Here is a 12,994-nt window from a genome sequence, read left to right on the forward strand (position 1 = left end):
TCCCTTTTAATTATTGTAGATAAAAATGATTTTACTACTTTTGTCTTTTAACCTTTATGCTAGCTTTATAAGTGTATGAGCCACTACTTTTACTGAATGTTTGCCAGCGAGTTTTTTCTTTCATGTTTTTTTTTTATTGTATTCTTTTGCATTACCATTTAGTTCCCTTATACTCCACTTGCCCCACCCACCCACAATCCCCACACTGTTGCCTATGTCTATGCATCCTTTTTCCTTTTTGCTCAATCCCTCCACCCCCTTCTCTTCTTTCCTTAGCTGTCATCCTGCTCTCTATCTAGGAGTCTGTCCCTATTTTGCTTGGTAGTTCAGTTTGTTCATTAGATTCTACATATTAGTGAAATCAGATGGTATTTGTCTTTCTCTGACTGGCTTATTTCACTTTGCACAATGTTCTCCAGGTCTATCTATACTTTACAAAGAGTAAAACTTTCTTCTTTTTTACAGCCAAGTTGTAATCTGTTGTGTAAATGTGCCATAGTTTTATCCCCTCACTTACTGATGAACACTTGGGCTGCTTCCGTATCTTGGCGATTGTAAATAATGCTGCAGTGAACATGGGGTGCTTATGTTCTTTCAAATTAGTATTTGGGGTTCCTTCAGATACATTCCCAGAAGTGGAATCTCTGGGTCAAAAGGCAGATCCACTTTTAATTTTTTGAGGTATCTCCATACTGCTTTCCACAGTGGCTGTACCAATCTACATTCCCACCAACAATGCAAAAGGGTTCCCCTTTCTTCACATCCTCACCAGCACTTGTTTGTTGATTTACTGATGAAAGCCATTCTGACAGGTATGATATGATATCTCATTGTGGTTTTACTTTGCATTTCTCTGATGATTAGTGATGTTGAGCCTGTTTTCATATGTCTATTGGCCATCTTTCTGTCCTCTTGGAGAAGTATCAATTTGGGTCCTTTGCCCATTTTTTAATTGGGTTGTTTGTTTTTTTGGTATTGAGTTTTGTAAGTTTTTAATAAATTTTGAATATTAACCCCTTATCAGTGTATTGGTGAATATGTCCTTCCATTCTGCCAGTTGTCTTTTTGTTTTGTTGTTGATTTCCTTTGCTGTGCAAAAACTTTTTAGTTTGATGTAGTCCCATTTATTTTCCCTTTTGTTTCCCTTGCCTGAAGAGATATATCAGATTAAATATCACTATGAGCAATGCCTGAGATTTTACTGCCTGTATTTTCTTCTATGATTTTTATGGTTTCAGGTCTAACATTTACATTTTAATCCATTTTGAATTTATTCTTGTGTGTTGTGTAAGAAGGTAGTCTTGTTTCATTTTTTGCACTTATCTGTCCAATTTCCTATATTTTATTTTTAGTTTCATAAACCATTAATAAATAAAGTGATTACAGATGTATTTGAATTTAGGTAAAACATTATTTGTTTTATATTTATGTCCTCTGTTTTTATTCTTTTATTTCTTCTTTCCTACCTTCTTTTGGGTTATCTTAACATGTTTTGGTGTTCTATTTTATCTCATCTGTTTTTCCTTTTCACTATGTTTTACTGAATAGTTGTATTTTAAGTGGTGGATGGAGGGTTTACAATATACATACCTAGTTTTTCAAAGTCTACTAAAATTATATTACTAGCCCAAGGGGGATGCAGAAATGTGATCACCATCATATAGATCTCTTTAACATTCCACCTTTATGTTGTAGTAGTCTTTTGAATTATATCTGTGTATATGGAAAAATTTTTTCAGACAGTGTTATAATTTTTGCTGTTGGCAAGCATATTTTAAAGAATGTAAGAGGAGATGAGTCTGTAATATTTATGTAGATTTATGTTGCTCTTTCTTCATTCCTGTTGTTCTGTTTCCCTTTGTACCCCTTTCTCAGAAGAATTTTTCTGGGATAATTCTTTCCCAGAAGCTCGTCTGAGAACACATAATCTTAATTCTTCTACACCTGAGGATGTCTTTCCAGGATTACCCCTCAATACAGAATTCTTGGCTGACAGTGCTTTTTATTTTCAGTACTTTAAAAATGTTTTTCTATTACTTTCTAGATCTTGCCATAGGTTGTTGTATATCTTGTTTCTTGTGATGTGTAATATAAGCTCTTTTATTTTCTATGCCATTTGTTAGAGAAACTGGGATTTACTGTCTTTTAGGACAGGGGTCCCCAACCCTCAGGTCATGGTACTTGGTCCACAGCCTGTTAAGCACCAGCTGTGAGGGAAACTCCTGTCTGTCTCCTCTGCAACCCCAACCCCAATCGCTCCCATGCACAAACGTGGGGACCACTGCTTTAGGATATTCGGCATTATGGATTTAGCTCATTGTATCCTCATGTTGACATTTAACATATGCTCCTTGTCCCTTATTTTTATAACCTGATAATTAAATTTAGATGTTTGATTAGAGTTAGGCTCTTTTTTCTCTTTTTTTGGTAGGATAGTTTTTAGGTGGTACTGAGAAGATTTTATTGTGTTATATCAGGAAGCACTGATGTTTTTGTCTTGCGTTTTAGTGATGTTCAGATTGATCAGTGGGTTTCACTTGATCCTTTTGTATTAAAGATCCCCTTCCATTTTATGTACTTTATGATTTTAGCAGCTGTTGATGGTTGTTGCCTAGAGTCATTATTTCACCAGGGAATTGGAATTCGTAAGTCTAGGTGATTTTCTTATTTGTTCATTTCTTCTGCATTTATTAGCCATGATTGATTGAATAAGCTGCCCTCATCATCTCTTTGGTTTTTCTAGAACTACTCTTCATATCAGAAAGACAGGATAAATGCTTGATTCTTTCTACTTACTTTCCAACTTTCAAAATAGTTATTTTCTTGCAACCTCCAAAATTGACCAAAGAGGATTGATTTTTTTTTCTTTTTTGAGTGTTATTATGAATTTATGGGCATCTATATTTTTGATGTTTTCCAATCATTGCAATTACTTTTCTTGTGTATGCTCAAATTATTTCATGTTTGGCAAATGAGAATTCTGTTAGTTGTCTCTGATTTCCTTTTGACCTGCCTGTAGTAGTGTTGTTAACATTTTTGCTTTCTCATTTGACAAGATGTCATATATTTAGTTCGTATACAGTTTCCTGTGCCAAACCTGGAGTAAGCCATTTCTTTAAGGAGCCCTGATTTATTTTAGTTGGAAATGATGTTTAGAGTCTACAATCTAGAAGTAGGGGTGCTGCTTGCTACTGGGTTATCATTGCTTTTAGGCCTTTTCAGGCCAATCCTTATGCCAAATCTTATACCATAATTTCTTGATTGTCTGATACTTGGTACGTAGCTGATTCCTAGGGGCGTTTCCTGGGAACAGTGTTCTTTGAATTCTGTGTGTTCATAACTGCTTATTTCATTTGGTCTTGAAGATTAGTTTGGCAGGATAGAACATCCTTGGCTCACATTTTATTTTCTTCGGTATTTAAATATATAATTCTATTGCCTCCTAATACAACCTGTGTGTGCCAGTGTTTGCTGTCAGTCTAATTTTCTTTCTGTTATAAGTAATCAGTACTTTCTGCGTGATGCCCAGTGAAATTTTTTTCTCCTTTAAAATCTAGTAGTTTTATTAGGCTATGTCTTGGTGTTGAGCTTCTGAGTTGTTTTCTGAGGTATGTGGTATACCATGTCAATGTGCAGATTTAGCCTTTTTTTATTTCTAGAAAATTTTCTTGAACTACTGTGGCTAATATTTGGTCTCATATGTTTCCTATTGTAGGGCCTTCTATAGTATGTATTTTGTATTTACTTTGCCTTTTTAAAATCACTTGATTTTTAAATAAAAAAAATGTTTTTTCATTTTTCTCTTTTTTTCACCACTATTTGTATGGTGTCTCCTCTTACATTTCTAGTAAGCCTTTCTAGTTGAGCCTTTATTTCTTTTTCTTTCATTTCCAATCCTTTTCTGAGTTCACTCAGGTTTCCATTTATGCCTTCCTGTTTCATAGCTCTCTCATTTAAGAGCTTTTCTAATTATGATTTATGTTACCTTAAAGCTTCTGTTTCTTATGTTAGTCCCATAATATTAAGTCATAGTTTTTATCTCCTTTAGGCCATATTTTTCTGCTGTATATTAATTTACTGTAGGCTGGCTGTTTATGTTGTTCTCTTTTTCTTACAATATATTTGTATTGCGTTTGATCAACAGCCCTTTTTTATGGCTCATGTTTATTTCCAATGCATTTTAAGTGCATTATGTAACGTTGTAAAATTTTGTTAGCCCTGATGATTATAAGCTCTAACTGAAAACCTATTAAACTTTAAGCTGTTGTAAATTGGATACCATATCTTTTTCTTTAGCAGTATGTTCTACTTAGGATAGTGGTCTGGATCAAGTGCTGTTGACACCATACCTTCCCTGTAGGTTAGCAATCTCAGCTATTGTAAATTATATGTGTTATAATGTAATGTTTTTGTAATGTCTAGCTATTTCATTGGGTATCTGTAATGGAAAGGTAAGAACTTCTTAAAAATATGCACTTAACAGCTTTTGGAACTGAGTTTGTGGGTCCCCCCCTTCCTTTTCAACAAAGCAACTTAATCAGTGTGTAGGATTAGCAGTGCTACTTGGTGCTGGTATGTTTGTATTAATTAGTTAGCCCTGATATGCTGTTGCTGTTTCTTTTGTTCTAGGTTAAATGGAAACCACCCTTAGGAGCTGGATGCCTGTGTAGCCTTTCTATCATATCAGTGAATTGCAATGAGTGGAGGAGGAGAGCAACCGGATATCCTCAGTGTTGGTATTCTGGTCAAAGAAAGATGGAAAGTGGTAAGTGTACATCTCAGAGGTTGGAGAGAGGAAGAGAGAGCATCTTTGGAGGGTAATTTTTAGTGTCTTGATAAAAAATAGTGTTTCATTACAGAATAATACATAGATTGCTTGCTAAAGCAGTTATTTTCAGTTTTTTACCTATGATTCTTTAGTTTATGCTTTAATTCTTACTCTTGCTTTATATAATAGTAAATTTTTCTAACTTCTGATAGCCAATATTGAATAATGTAAATAAAAGTGTACTTAGGAAAAGAACAAATTTTTAAAAATATAGTACAATGAACTGCTCTTTCTTTTTAAACCTTTATTAAGGAAAATTGTAAGCATACATAAAAATAGTGACGCTGACATAGTGAGCCTCCACGTACTCATGCCCCAGCTTAAACAGCTGTCATTTATGGTCCATCTAGTTTCATCTTTTTAATCTCCCTCTCAAACTCTTTTTAAGCATATCTTTTCCCTTAGCATTTTTTCTATATGTACTTCAATATGTATTAATTTTAGAGAGAGAGAGAGACAGACAGACAGACATTGGTTTGTTGTTCCACTTATTTATGCATTTATTATGTGATTCTTACATGTTCCCTGACCGGGGATCAAACCTTGGCCTATAAGGACAATGCTCTAACCAACTAATCTACTCTGCCAGGGCCCAGTGTGTATCTCTAAAAAAATAAAGACTTGTTTTTAAAACATAATATCATTATTATACCTAAAAAATAATAATTTCCTAATATCATTAAGTATCCTTCCAGATTTTACATTCCCCTGATTTTTGTGTGTGTGTGTGTGTAAGATTTTATTTAGAGAGAGGGCAAGTCAGAGAGAGAGAGAGGGGGAGAGCAACATCATGTGAGAAAGAAACATCAATTGGTTGCTTTTCATATGCACCTCAACCAGGGACCTAACCCACAACCTCAGCATGTGCTCCTGACTAGGAATCAAACCAGTGACCTTTGCTTTGAGGGTTGATGCTCAACCAGTTGAGCCACACTGGTGTGGGCTGCCTTAATTGTTTTGTAAATTATTAGTATTTTAAATTGAATTTATTAGGTTGATATTGCTTAGTAAAATTATATAGGTTTCAGGTGTACAGTATTATAATACATCATCTGTATATTGTTTTGTGCATTCACCTCCCCAAGTCAAGTCTCCTTCCATGACCATTTATTCCCCCATACTCTCTTCTACCTGCCTGCAGTCCTCTTCCCCTGTAATAATCACCATGCTGTTGTTTGTTTCTGTAAGGGTTTTATTTGTGTGTGTGTGTGTGTGTTTTGTTTGTTTTGTTTAATCCCTTCACTTTTTTCACTCAGCCCTGCAACTCTCCTCCCCTCTGACAATTTTCAATCTGTTCTCTGTATCTATAAGTGTTTCTATTTTGTTTGTTAGTTTATTTTGTTCACTAGATTCTACATGAGTGAAATCATATGGTACTTGTTTTTTTCTGACTTGCTTATTTCACTTAGCATAATGCTCTCCAGATCCATCCATGCTGTTGCAAAGGAAAGATTTCCTTTATTTTTACTGCCGAGTAGTATTCCATTATATAAATGTACCACAACTTTTTTTTATACATTCATCTACTGATGAACACTTGGGCTGCTCCAAATCTTGGCTACTGTAAATAATGCTGCAATGAACATAGGGGTGCTCTTTCAAATTAGTGTTTTGGGGTTTTTTGGATATATTTCTAGAAGTGGTATTGCTGGGTCTTGAAGCAGTTTAATTTTTAATTTTTTTGAGGTGACTCCAACAGTGGCTACACCAGTCTGCATTATTACTTACAATGCATGAGGGGTCCCTTTTTTCCATACCGTTGCCAACACTTGTTTGTTGATTTATTGATGATAGCCATTCTGATAGGTGTGAGGTGATACCTCATTGTGGTTTTAATGTGCATTTCTCTGATGATTAATGATGTTGAGTGCTTTTCATATGTGTATTGGCCATGTGTAAGTCCTCGTTGGAGAAGTGTCTATTCAGTCAGGTTCTTTGCTTATTTTAATTGCATTGTTTGTGTTTTTGGTGTTGAGTTTTATAAATTCTTTATAAATTTTGGGTATTAACCCTTTATCAGATGTATCAGTGTATATGTTCTCCCATTCAATGGGTTTTCTTTTCATTTTATTAATGATTTTCCTTTCATGCAAAAACTTTTCAGTTTGATGAAGTCCCATTTGTTTATTTGTTTCTTTTGTCTCCCTTGCCCAAGGTGATATATCAGAATAATTTTTTAATGATTTGAATCAAATTCAGAAATGTCTGGATGTTGCAATTGGTGATATATCACTTAAGTTATTTAATTTTTAGGTTTTTTAAAAATTTCTTTTCACTTACAATTTATTAGTTGGAGAAACGAGGCCATTTGCCTGTACAGTTTCCCATGGTTTGAGTTCTTCTGATTGCTTCCATAGTGTTACCATGTTCCTCTGTCATGTGGTTTATGTAAATTGTTAATTCTATATAGAGGTTTGATTAAATCTGAGATCAGATCTAATCTGAGGTGGGCATTTTTTAGAAAGGGTATTGTAGACTTTCAGTAGGAGGCACATAGTGTCAGATTCCCCGTCATTTTTGTGGTGTTAGTACAATGGGTCATCATTGTGTAGGTCTGTCAATTCACTAGGAATTGCAGGTTGGTGATATTCTAGCATTCTTTCATTTATTAAAGTACATTTATAAAGTATGTGATGATAAAATTTCTCATCAACTCTTTGATTCTTTAAGATACAATTTGATTAGGAAAAGAGAATAAATGCTTGATTCTTTTTCTTAATTTACCAATTTTCAAAATAATGAATTGGGCACTGGCTGCTGTATCTCAGGTGGTTGGAGCATTGATGGTCCCATAAACCGAAAGGTAGTAGGTTTGGTTCTCCGTCAGGGCACATGCCTAAGTTGTGAATTTGGTTTCCAGTCAGGGCGTGTACGAGGGGCAACTGATCAATGTTTCTCTCCCTCTCTCTTTTCCTCCTTTAACCTCTCTCTTAAAAAAACAGAAATCAATAAGCGTGTCCTTGGGTGAGGATAAAAAAATATATACTGAAATGGTTCCCTTGCATTGTCTGAAAGTGACTCGTGAGATTTTTAAAAATATAATTAATCATGGATTTAAACACATTTAATATGTTCTAGTTTATTGTAGTTATTACCTTGTTGAAGCTCAAATTGTCTGTGACTAAGGGGACACCCTTCAAGTTGCCTCCTGAGTTCTGTTAACATGATTATAAGAGTCTTTTGATGGCTTTCTTGCCCTGGTCTTGGAATCCAAAGTTTTTTCCATTGGCAGGTTTAGCAAAGCTATTTTAATGGCTTCCGTAATCTATGAACAGACTGAAAAAAGAAGATTCTTCTTTTAGAAATAAAAATTTTATTTTTATGGTACAGTGTTTTACTGATTAGTTAAATCAATAGGATTTGAAAATTTACTTGAGTAAATAAGAAAAAGACTATGCTATCATCACAGACTGGTGCAGGGAGATTCCAGCAATTGGTAATGTTTTATGTAAGTCAGTAATGAGTATTGCTTAGGTGAGAGCTTTGTACTAAGTGCTGTGATAAAGGTTGGTTGTTCGCCAGGAGACATATCAAAAGGTGGCAAATGAAACTATGCCTAACATAGTTGCTCTTCTGTGATAATTAGAGTTAATATATGTGTGTGGAGCATGTCACCCAAGTTTGGGAGGCATAGTGGCCATTTTAATGAGAAATTACACACTCATTGTTAAGGCTTGTGTTTTGATTATCTGCTGTTATATACCAAAGTACATAAAAGCTTAGAGGCTTAAAACAATTATTCATTTTAGTCACAATTTTATGGATTAGGAATTTGGGAAGTTTCCTTGGGTGGTTTGTCCCTTAACCATGTGGTACTAGCAGGGTTGGTTGAGTTGGAGGAATCAACTTCAGATGTTTTGTTTGGTGCCTTGGGGATCCCTAGTTTCCTCAGCCCCCAACCAGGTGGCTCATTTTTTTAGGACCGCTTCATAGGGCTGTAGCTTTTCAGGTGGCTGGCTCTTAAGAAACAGGTAACAGAAGCTATAAGGCTGGTTAAGGGCTATTATTAGAACTGATACAATGTTACTTTGCCATGTTCTATTGGCTAAAGCAGTCCCAAGATCCACACAGATTTAAGCCGGTGGGGAAATGCAACCTACCTCTTGATGGGAGAGAGGCAAGGTCACACTGAAGGAGCCAAAATGATGGGCAGTGTTGTTGTGGCCGTCTTTAGAAAACACAATCTGTCATAAGCCTTACTTTTAGTCTTTCTGTAGTCTGCATACCCCCATTGTACTAAACTGTCTCTGTTGCTTTCCGTCATAAGCACTGATGTCTCAGGGTTTTGTCAAGCTCAATAAAAAATTAATGCTCTACTATTATTCAAATGGCATTATAGGAATAGACCAAAAAGGAAAATCATTTACTTTAGATTTTTTTGTTTCAGGTTTATTTTATTTAATTTTTTCTTTTTCAATTACGGGTGACATACATTGTTATACTAGTTGCAGGCATACACCCCAGTGATTAGATATTACATAACTTACTAAGTGATCACCTCAATAAATCTCTCATCCATCTGACACCATACATAGTTATTAGAATATTATTGACTATATTCCCTATGCTGTACTTTACATCATCCCCATGACTATTCGGTAACAACCAATTTGTATCTCTTAATCCCTTCACCTGTTTTACCCATTCCCCCAGACCCCTCCCATCTGGCAACCATCAAAATGTTCTCTGTATCTAAGAGTCTGTTTCTGTTCTGCATGTTCATTTTATTTTTTAGATTCAATCGTTGCTAGACATGTATTGCCATTTTGTTTTTCATATTTTTTATTTTTTCTTCTTAAAAACATTTTAACACTTCATACAATAATGACTTGATGATGATGAACCCCTTTAGCTTTTTCTTGTCTGGGAAGCTCTTTCTGCCCTTTGATTCTAAATGATAGCTTTGTTGGATAGAGTAATCTTGGTTGTAGGGTCTTGCTTTTCATCACTTTGGATGTCTCTTGCCAGTCCCTTCTGGTCTGCAAAGTTTCTGTTGAGAAATCTGCTGACAGTCTTATGGGAGCCCCCCTGTAGGTAACTAAATGCTTTTTTCTTGCTGCTTTTAAGATTCTCTCCCTTTAACCTTTGCACTTTAATTACGATGTGTCTTGGTATGAGCCTCTTAGGATTCATCTTGTTTGGGACTCTGTTTCCTGGAGTTGTATGCCTATTTCACCAAGTTAGGGAAGTTTTCTGTGATTATGTTTTCAAATAGGTTTTCAAATCCTTGCTCTCTTCTCCTTTTAGCAGCCCCATGATATGACTGTTGGTATGCTTGAAGTTGTCCCAGAGGCTCCTTACGCTACCCTCATTTTTTGGGATTCTTTTATCTTTTTGCTCTTCTGATTGGGTGTTTTCTGCTTCCTTATCTTTCAAATCTCTGATTTGATCCTTTGCTTCATCTACTGTACTGTTGATTCCCTGTAATGTAGTCTTCATTTCAGTTAATGTATCCTTTATTTTTTTCACTGGTTCTTTTTTATGTTTTCTAGTTCCACTCTTTTTTTTTTTTTAAATTTCATTTATTCATTTTTAGAGAGAGGAGAAAGGAAGGAGAAAGGGAGAGAAACATCAATGTGTGGTTGCCTCTGGAGCACCCCTACTGAGCATGTGGCCCACAACCCAGGCATGTGCCCTGACTGGGAATTAAACCAGTGGCCCTTTGGTTTGTAGGCCAGCAATCAATCCACTGAGCCACACCAGCAAGGGCTAGTTTCACTCTTATGTTTTCTATCTTTTTGTTGAAGTTCTCACTAAGTTCACTGAGCATCCCTATAATCAGTGTTTTGAACTCTGCATTTAGTAGATTGCTTGTCGCCATTTTGTTTAGTTCTTTTTTCTCGAGTTTTATTCTGTTCTTTCATTTGGACCATGTTTCTTTGTCTCATCATATTGGCAGCCTCCTTGTATTTGTTTCTGAGCATTAGGTAGGGCTGCTACATCTCCCAGGAATGGTAGAGTGGTCTTATATAGTACATATTCTGTAGGGTTCAGTGACACAGCCTCCCTGATCACTGTAGTTAGACATTCAAGTGTGCCACACACATAGGCTGTGTATACCCATCTCTTGTAGTTGAACCTTGATTGCAGTTGGCACGTAAATGGGAGAAATTTACCCCCAGGCCAATCAGCTACACATACTGGCTATGACCATTGACCATCAACCTCTAACCATCATGGAGGATTAGCTGTGTAGCAGCACTCCCCACAGAGAATGATTTACTTCAGTGGGCCTCTGGTGCCCCCTGAGTCTGCCCCTTGAGTGTGTTGCTTGTGGTAGAGGTTGGGTGGTGCCTGACATGGTCTTAAGCTATCCACTGGGTTAGACCTACCAGTCTCGATGTGGCTTTTTAAATTTCCTAGCTGTAGGACTTCGGTTCAGCCAGATTTCAGGCATTTCTGAATGATGGTTTTTCTGTAGTTATAATTTTAATGTGGTTGTGGGAGGAGGTGAATACCATGTTTACCTACACTGCCATTTTGACCCTGTTCCATCATTTGGTAAGGTTTTTCTGTGATGTAAAACATGAACTCACCTCTCATCACAATCCATATTTAGAAAGATGTCCCTTTGTTACTGTTTATGAATTTTTAAAGTTATACTAGGCTTTATTTAATGAAAAAAAATTAAGACTCATAAGTTCCAATCAGAACCTAACAAAGAGTGATTTATTTAACCAAAATTAAGTTCTGTAACTTTTTTTATTCCTAAATTCATACCAAAGTTCCTCATGGTATCTCTTCCTGTGACCAAACCAGAATAAAGAAGGATTATCATTCGTATATACAAAGCAGTGAATAATTATGTAGCAGTACAGGGTGGGGCAAAAGTAGGTTTACAGTCCTGGGTTTGCATAATAGTTTATTCTTGCACTATTATTTATTAATGTATTATTATTTTCCATATGAACAACTGTAAACCTACTTTTGCCCCACCCTGTATATGTAGTTGTCACTTTGCCAAATGTTATGGGGAAGACAAAAAATAGATGGCTTTCTCTTTGAAGAAGCTTAGTTTCACTGTCGGAGCTAGGACATTGACAATGGAAAGTTGGAATGTTAAGCAACATAAGAAATAAAAAAGCAGGCTCTGCTTGAGTGTGTCTCAGTGGACTGAGCACTGGCCTGTGAAGCAAAGGGTTGCCAGTTCAATTCCCAGTCAGGGCACATGCCTGGGTTACGCACCAGGTTCCCAGTAGGGGGCGCGCAAGAGGCAACCACATATTGATGTTTCTTTCCCTCTCTTCTTCCCTTCCCTTCTCTCTAAAAATAAATAAATACATAAATAATTTTTTAAACAGATTTCTTTAAAAAAAGAAAAAAAAGCAGGATGGTGTGTTATTTCAAGTGCTGTCTGAGGTATTTAGCCTAATAAAATGGTTAATTTAGTGATTAAGCATATAATTCTTAAAGAAATTCAGAATATAAAGAAATCATTCTAGATGCAGTAATCAATATTGTTGCAGTATAGAAAGAAGTGGAAGTGAGGTGAGGCCTCTAGGGGTGTTAGGATTTAGAACTCGATGCCTCCCGTGCCTGCATTATATCACATCCTATGTAGTAGTGAAGCTTTCAGATACTGTGTTTTTTGTGGCAGTTCTGATGCTGGCTGTAGACCAAACTTTAAAATTGTTTGTGGCTGAAATAATTATATTACCTGTTGAAGACAAACCTATGGGAAAATGCTCTAGTGTTATTTCTAGGCATTTGTTTTCTTCTTGGCATATTCGTGGTTAATTTAACAATATTGAGATCTTTTTTATCATAAAATAGAAATAATAAAATTATATATAAATTTTTAAGTATCAAAGACTAATTAGTTTCCATTTAGAATCTTCTGGTAATTTTGTATGTGTTCGTTCTTATTTCCTGTACAGTTGAGGAAGATTGGGGGTGGGGGCTTTGGAGAAATTTACGATGCCTTGGACATGCTTACCAGGGAAAATGTTGCTCTGAAGGTGGAATCAGCTCAACAACCAAAACAAGTTCTGAAAATGGAGGTTGCTGTATTGAAAAAACTACAAGGTAAGTTGTTTTGTATGATATACCAAACAATTTATAATTTATTGTTATTTTTCTGAATCTCAATTATGTTCTTTAACTATTCATTGAATATTTTGGTGTCAGATTGATATAAACATGCTGACTACTTTTTTCTTAGAGATT

At 35.7% G+C, this 12,994-nt stretch overlaps 1 protein-coding gene across 2 annotated transcripts in view; it reads left to right on the top strand.

Annotated features, from left to right (window-relative positions):
• The window catches only part of TTBK2 (tau tubulin kinase 2), a 145,450-nt gene that overhangs the window by 20,481 nt on the left and 111,975 nt on the right, over window positions 1–12,994 (top strand). Inside the window, exons 2-3 of one of the 2 annotated variants that reach the window (XM_054565523.1) lie at window positions 4,630–4,765; window positions 12,706–12,853. In XM_054565523.1, the coding sequence (XP_054421498.1) occupies window positions 4,697–4,765; window positions 12,706–12,853 (217 nt within the window). In that variant the 5' untranslated portion in view covers window positions 4,630–4,696. Of the gene's footprint in view, window positions 1–4,629; window positions 4,766–12,705; window positions 12,854–12,994 lie in introns of those variants that run through there. The other variant, XM_054565524.1, reaches the window with a different exon arrangement.

This window comes from Pteronotus mesoamericanus, unplaced genomic scaffold (genome assembly GCF_021234165.1).
Source record: "Pteronotus mesoamericanus isolate MK-2021 breed Mesoamerican mustached bat unplaced genomic scaffold, CSHL_Meso_final contig_164, whole genome shotgun sequence".
NCBI lineage: Eukaryota > Metazoa > Chordata > Mammalia > Chiroptera > Mormoopidae > Pteronotus > Pteronotus mesoamericanus.